The sequence below is a fragment of the Cebus imitator genome, unplaced genomic scaffold (genome assembly GCF_001604975.1).
Source record: "Cebus imitator isolate Cc_AM_T3 unplaced genomic scaffold, Cebus_imitator-1.0 Scaffold98, whole genome shotgun sequence".
NCBI lineage: Eukaryota > Metazoa > Chordata > Mammalia > Primates > Cebidae > Cebus > Cebus imitator.
The window spans coordinates 2,164,677-2,172,714 of record NW_016107413.1 but is presented as its reverse complement, the minus strand read 5'-3'; the positions used below and the strand labels follow the sequence as shown (position 1 = coordinate 2,172,714).

Below are 8,038 nucleotides of genomic sequence, written 5' to 3'. Positions count from 1 at the left end.
AGACTATTTTTTTAAAGAGAATTTTTTTTTTTTTTTTTTGAGACAGAGTTTCGCTCTTGTTACCCAGGCTGGAGTGCAATGGCGCGATCTCGGCTCACCGCAACCTCCGCCTCCTGGGTTCAGGCAATTCTCCTGCCTCAGCCTCCTGAGTAGCTGGGATTACAGGCAGCACCACCATGCCCAGCTAATTTTTTGTATTTTTAGTAGAGACGGGGTTTCACCATGTTGACCAGGATGGTCTCGATCTGTTGACCTCGTGATCCACCCGCCTCGGCCTCCCAAAGTGCTGGGATTACAGGCTTGAGCCACCGCGCCCGGCCTAAAGAGAATTTTAATGTGAAAAATTATCAGTAGAGATTCTGCCTTCACAATTAGAGTTTAACATAAGTCTTCCAGCCTTTTAAAAAGAATTGTAATATATATAAGGGAAAATATTTTGGCATCATCTAGTGAAAACGGACTATGTGGTCTTTTTTCAGCCATCTCATATAATTAGGCTCCCAGTTACAATTTGAGATAAGTTGATTCCTCAACAGAATGTGCTTAACTGAAAGTGACCAATTACTCCAAAGGACCTGTTTCAGATTATCTTAAAGCCAGAATTCACTAATCTCACATTTTATATTCGAAAAGAAAAAAGTTTATTAGCTGTTTTAATCAACGTAAGTAGTAACAAACATCCCTAACTGGATTCTAGAGAGGAAGCAGAAACAACCTGAGCCAAAGAGAAATAAAATTATCCCCTAAGGATTTGAGTTTGGACTTCCACATAAATGTGACCTTGTAGAACTAGATACATATTTTATCAGATAGGTAAATATGTAATATTTAGTGATTAGATCAAAATACATGAGCAGTCTTTAGCATTAATAATTTCATTACTTTTAGGAAATCTTATCAGATATGGTCCTACATCTCTTAATTTCCTATATGCAGTGATTTTAGTTAAAATCCCAAAAGATATATATTTTTTTCTATAACATCTCCATTTCTATCATCATAACAAAACAATTAGTATTCTCTTATTCAAGACTTTAGATGTTCGTTTATTCCCTACACCTCCATCCTCACATACACAATAATTACCCAGATAAATAATAACCTGTGATTTCCAAGTATCTCACTGGAATTTTTATTCTTTATGCCTTGCAGGATTAGTCCAAGATTTGAATACCCTAAACTTATTTGCCGAGAGCTATGTGTACTCTTAAAATTACTACCTGGAAATTATATTATTTAGAATCTGCCAATTCCCTAGATCCCCCCTGAACAATTGTTTTGCTAATGAACTTCCTGAAAGCACACGTGTATAAGTTTCATAACTATTAGAAAATGTTTCAAATGCTACTACATTTGATAGAACCATCCAGTTAACAAAATGGTAAATGATAAATTGGCTTTTAGAATTACTCAAAAAAACAGTACACCACAAGAACTATTTTGTACACTTCATTCTCTTCGAATGGTTTTGTGGCTTACAGTGATGATCACATGTATTATTAGTTCCTTGTAGACTTTTTCATTTTGATCTTCGTTTGTAACGGATAACTGGGTTTTCGGGGGTGTGAATCATAGTCGTATAATTCACAGTGGGAAAGTATCCATCAATGAGATCAAATTCATATAAACGAAGCATAGTGGACCAAATTGTCTTAATTTGAACATAGGCAAAATTTTCCCCAATACAACGATGACGCCCTAAAAAAAAAAGTTAGAAGAATCAGTTTAAATTCTTTCTTATCCTTTTTAGCCTGAGGTGGTAATATTTGCTTATCTACATTTTAGATGAACAGCAAATGTACAGATAGTATAATAAAAAGATGATATTCTTTTCACATAAAACAAGGTGAATTATTAAAAATTCCAGGAGATTTTCAACTATCACATTTTAGGAAAACAGTTCTTGGCTAATCACATAACTTTTTCAATTACATTTTCCTGAAAATATGTATCTGGGTTAACTATATGGAAAGTTTGAATCATAAGATGGTAATCTAGTTTGGGAATATAGTAGAATATTCTGTTTCTGTCCCAAGAGGGCCCTAGTTAAATGTCAATATGAGAACCTTCCAGTCAAAACTTCAAATGCCATTATAAATGATTATGGAAGAAAATTAAATTTAATGAACCCAGAATAATACATATACTAGAAAGTCACATACATGTAGAAACTGACAAACTGATTTAAAATACATACGAAAATGCAAAGGACCTAGGATATCCAAAGCAATCTTGGAAAAATAACTCAGTTGGAGAACTTTAAACAGACTTCAAGTCTGACTTCGAGACTAAAGGTAAAACACAGAGTGGTACTAGGTAAGGATCAACAAATAGATCAATGGAACAGAGCAGAGAGCCCAAAACAGAATATTTTTATGGTTATTTGATTATCAATAAAGACACCAAAGCAAGCCAATGAGGAAAAGAAAGTCTTTTCAACATAAGGTCCAGGAATAACTAGATATTACATGGGGGGAAAATGAAATTCAACTCCTATGTCACACCATAATCAAATATTAATTCAAGAAGAGTCACAAACCATGATGCTAACACCATCAAATTTTAGTAGAGAAGAACAGGAGAATATATTCATGACTTGGGGGCTAAGCAAAGATTTTAAGATAGGGCCAGAAAGCAAATCATTTAAAAGACTGATAAATCAGACTTAACTAAAGGTTATTCATTTGTCAAAACTCAGTGAATGTTGACTTAAGATTTGGGCATTTTGTTGCAAGATTTTTCATCAAAAGAAAAAAATTAAACTGATACTGAGTACTTAGCACAGTGCTTGCTTGACTCATAACTGTACTTATTTCTAGGAATGACATTTAAGATGAGCATTTATAAATCAGTCCATATTTCAAATATAACTAAAGAGAAGCTTGGCTTACAAGAAGAATAGTCAAAGGATTTAAACACAATAAGCAAGAAGTATCCTAACTGAATCAACAGAAAAATAGATAAATTCTGATGATTCACAAAATGCAATATTATGAAAATGAATGAACTATATGCACCAATATAAACAAGCAGCACAATTACTAAGTAAAAGAATGAGTAAAGAAGTTAGAGACATTTAATGTGATATTTAACAAGATTAACGTGATGATCATATATCCCTCCCCCTACAAATTCAAGTTCATCCAGAACCTCAGAATGTGATCTTATTGGGAAATAAGATCTTTATGTGTGTAATTATTTAAGATGAGATCACCCTGCATTAGGGTAGGCCTTAGATCCAATGACTGGTGTCCTTACAAGAAAGCCACATGAAGATACAGAGACGTGAACAAGAAGAAAGCCTATTGAAGACAGAGGTAGTGATTGGAGTGATGTAGTTACAAGCCAAGGATTACAAGAGCCACCAGAAGCTAGGAAGATGCAAAGAAGAATTCCCCTTGTAGAACCTTAAGAAGGAGCACAATCCTGCCAACACCTTGATTTCATACTTCCAGCCTCCAAAACTGACAGAGAATAAATTACTATTGTTTTAAGCCACTCATATTGTGGTAATTAGTTACAGAATCCCTAGGAAACTAATAAATAGATTGAAAAAAGGATTGAGGAGACATTATATCTGTACTCAAATATCTTATACAATATAAGTTCAGAGACTATTAGGACCAACTATAAATGGGATGTTAAAAGGAAACAGCTTTCGGCTCTCATATAAGGTTCTAAAAATGACAGCTATCCAAAAATGGAATGAACTATCATATAAGGTAACTGAACAACCTGCAACCCATTTCTAGTAAAGCTCAAGTGGAAACCAGAAAATTACTAGTTTAGAAATGATTCCTCTTTGGGGCAGAATTTGGACTACAGAACGAATACTCTTCCCATCTATTAACAATCTATGATTCTTTGGCCAGGCAGCATGGCTCACACCTTTGGGTGTGAGTACCAATCCCAGTACTTTGGGAGGCCGAAAAGGACAGATCACTTGAGGCCAGGAGTTCGAGACCAGCCTGGCCAACATGGTGAAACCCAGTCTCTAATAAAAATACAAAAATTAGCTGAGCATGGTGGTACACACCTGTAATCCCAGCTACTCAGGAGGCTGAGGCTGAATCACTTGAACCCAGAGATGGAGGTTGCAGTGAGCCGAGATATTGTGCCACTGCACTCCAGCCTGGGTAACACAGCAAGACTCTATCTCAAAAAAATAAATAAATAAAAACTATGATTCTTTTATATACTATGTTATATACCACAGTATTAAATTTATTAAATAAAGTTAAGATCTTAAGTTCCTAGAGGATTTTATACTTTATATGCAGAAAAAGTGTGACCAATGACAAGTCATCTGTCATCTAAATGATCCCTTTGGAAAGACTAAAGTCATAGAATATAGTTTAATCAGTACAGAAAACCAATGGATAGAAAAATTACTGGAGAAACAAGGGTATACCTAAATTATTTCAGGATCTTGGAAATGAAATTTGCAAGCCTACACACAACCTGCCCAAATTTAAAGACATTTTATCATAAGGATACTCACAGAGAGCCAAAATGTTACTAACAATCCAGAAAAGCTTTAATTTTAAAAGACCACCTTTACTCTTTTGTGAAATGTTATCCTTTATGATATTTAACCAAAAATAATTCCCTGAATGGTGTGCTGACCCCAATCGTTCTTTAAGAGAATTCACAAAGGGCTTTAAATACTGTTATAAGGGAATACAAGGGCGGACTATAAAAATTAGACCTAATAAAACTAGACAGGTTAGGAGATAGTGAAGCATTATATAGGGATTCATGGAACAATTCCATTTAGTACAAAGGAAATATTTTTCTCCAACTTACAAATATTCTACTCTCATAAAAGTTTGTAAAAATGTCCTTATGGAAAATGGAGAGATAATCTGTAAATACAATTCATATGGAATATTTTGAAAGAGACAAATATGTTAACAGAACAAATAACTTCCAATCTAAAATATAATCATCTTACCAGCTCCAAATGGCACATAGGCAAACTTTTCTCCCGATGCTGGGTTATCCTGTAAGTAGCGATCAGGATTAAAGTCCAGACGTTCTACCCATGAGTCCTTAAGTCTTTGATTGACAGTGGGAGAAACACACACCTGATGTCCTGGAGGAATGGTATACCCTGCCACAGTCTAGAAACAAAAGCCACATATTTCAATAGAGAATTTTAAAATGTGCTGCCAAATAATCAGATCATTATGTAATAAACCATTAATATGCATGGGATACTCGGATGCTCCTTGACTTATGATAGGTTTACATCCTGATAAATCCATCATAAAGTCAAAAAATTGTAAGTTGAATCATCATAAGTCAAGGACCATCTGTAGATATATTTAAAAACTAGCTAGATAATAGGCAAACTAAAAATTATTTTAACTCAAGATGATTTCCAGTGAGCCAGCGTTGGGTTGGAAGTACACAGCACACAAATTAAACCCATTATGCTTTGGAGGTAGGGTTGGAATTTCAGGGAGGCTTTCACTATCCAATTTGTAAACTTCACAAGAACAATTTTTTGCAACAAAATGTTATTTTTAAAACCAAGAAAAATATATACTCTCATTCTTAAAACCCCAATTGTTAAAGGAAAATGCAGAGCATGATTAGCATTAAAGATTAGCATGTATACGATTTACAATTATGTGAAAGTATCTATTTAGAATGTGTAAAACTGATGATTCTATAGAAGTTATATATTTTTTAATTTTAAAAAATTATTTTACGCTACTTTACTTCCTTTTTTTTTTTTTTTTTTTTGAGACAGGGTCTTACTTTGTTGCCCAGGCAGCAGTGCAGTGGCATGATCATGGATCACTGCAGTTTCAACCTCCCAGGCTCAAGCAATCTACCCACGTCAGCCTCTTGTGTAGCTGGGACCACAGGGGCACGTGCCACTATGGCCAGCTAATTTTTTTAAAAAATGTTTGTAGAGATGAGGTCAGTCTCACTATGTTGCCCAGGCTGGTCTCAAATTCTGGGCTCAAGTGATCCTCCCAACCTCAGCCTCCAAAAGCGTTGAGATTACAGGTGTAAACCACACCCAGCTATTTCCTCTTTTTGATAAATAAAAACTGGGAGTATAAGGGGGAAGATGTAGCCAAGATACTCACCTGAGGAGTTTTAGCCATTCTCATCATGGTCATTATAGGAGGTCTAAGTCTTAATGTTTCTTTTATACAGCGATCAAGTAAATTTAGATCCTTGAGCTAAAATAAGAAAGTATTTCCTGATCGTTACAAATAGCATACTTCAACAGTACAAAAAATTAATTTAACTTCTTTCTTAGTACAAGACAGCTTGCATTCCAGCTAAAAGTACAGAGGTAACTGGTTCAGGGTGGCTGGGATTATCATGCTCTACCACTGTCCATGGTGAAAAAGGAGGGCAAGATAGCAGAAAGAGAGGCGATCATCCTGAAGAATGAAGTAAGAACCTACAAAAATTTAGTCCTCCAAAAAATGAAAGCATTAGCAAAAATCTCAATGTCAACTTTTTCAAAATTCTGGAAGATTAACCAAAGGCTTGTAACAATCTAAGGAGAGTTAATTCAAGAAAAAGAAATCTGAATCTTGGTAAGAAGACTAAGCTTTGTGGTAGTCTAAGTTGTATTTCTCTCATCCTCCTCTCCCTAAATCCATGTTAACCCCAGAAACCAACAGCTTGACAACTAACTACAGTAGCTGTGAAAGCCAGAAGCCTAGCAACTATTAGAGGAGCCAGAGCAAATTTTCCAAAAATAATTAGCAAAAATTGTTTAACACTGAAGGCACCTGAGGTGGTGACATCAATTGATGCTAACAAGAGACAGAATAAGAAGTTTAAAGGGAAAATTGGGGAATGAGATGTCCACAGGAGACTTTGAAAAGTTCCAACATAAGGAAATCTTAAAGGCCACACATATGTGTAAGACCATGCATATGCTCAGGTAAGATCTGAGAAGGCTCTAATCTTTCACCTCTGGCTGACCTGCACACACAGGTAGTGAAAGCAGACTTGTAACTGCCTTTTGGAGTGTTAATAACACACACACACACAGCCTTTCAGCAAAAGCTAGGAGACTGGCTGTTCAAAGCACTTCAATAAATCTCTGTCCTAATATTAGATGCCCACTAAAATAAGCAAGCAGAGATTTCAGTGACCTCACTGGAAGAAGAATTACATAATTCACCTAGAAAACACAGTAAACAAACAGCAGCAGCAGCAACAATAACAACAACAACAAAAAGCCAGCAACAATAAACCCAGGGAGGAGGGCATCTGATTTCCACAGTTGCCACATTATTTCAAATGGACGGTTTTCAACAAAAAATTACAAAAATCACACCAAAATAGGAAAGTATGGCTCGTACATAGAAAAAGAAAGCAGTTTAATAGAAACTATCCATGAAGAAGCCCAGACACTGGTGTTACTAGATAAAGAATTTAAATCAGCTAGCATAAATAGGGTCAAAGAAATATGGTAAAATATGCTTAAAGGGTCAAAATATAAAACAAGGCCTCACCAAATAAAGATTATCAATAGATTTTTTTTTTTTAAGAGAACCAAATAGAAATTTGGGAATTGAGAAGTATAAAAACTGAAATGAAAAATTCACCTGAGGGGATCAACAGCAGGTTTGAACTGGCAGAAGAAAGAATAACATCATATAAATAAAATAATAAAACACTTAAAAATACATTTAACAAGAGACGTTTAACTATTGTGCACTAAAAACTATAAAACATTGCTGAAAAAAATTAGAGAACTAAAATAATAGAAATACATCCATGTTCATAGATTTAAAGACTAAAATTGTTCAGATAGCAATGCTCCCAAATTTAGTAGAGATACACTGCAATCATTGTCAAACATCTCAGAGAGGCCGGGCGCGGTGGCTCAAGCCTGTAATCCCAGCACTTTGGGAGGCCGAGGCGGGTGGATCACGAGATCAACACATTGAGACCATCCTGGTCAACATGGTGAAACCCCGTCTCTACTAAAAATACAAAAAATTAGCTGGGCATGGTGGTGCGTGCCTGTAATCCCAGCTACTCAGGAGGCTGA

General features: G+C 35.4%; 1 protein-coding gene across 1 annotated transcript in view; it reads right to left on the bottom strand.

Moving 5' to 3' along the window:
- Nucleotides 1–1,113: 1,113 nt before the first annotated feature.
- Nucleotides 1,114–8,038, bottom strand: part of CYP51A1 (cytochrome P450 family 51 subfamily A member 1) — a 23,379-nt gene continuing 16,454 nt past the window's right edge. Inside the window, exons 8-10 of the mRNA XM_017536515.2 lie at nt 6,105–6,200; nt 4,955–5,123; nt 1,114–1,698 (exon numbers count right to left, since the gene is read on the bottom strand). Of these exons, the coding sequence (XP_017392004.1) occupies nt 1,520–1,698; nt 4,955–5,123; nt 6,105–6,200 (444 nt within the window). The 3' untranslated portion in view covers nt 1,114–1,519. The remainder of the gene's footprint in view (nt 1,699–4,954; nt 5,124–6,104; nt 6,201–8,038) is intronic.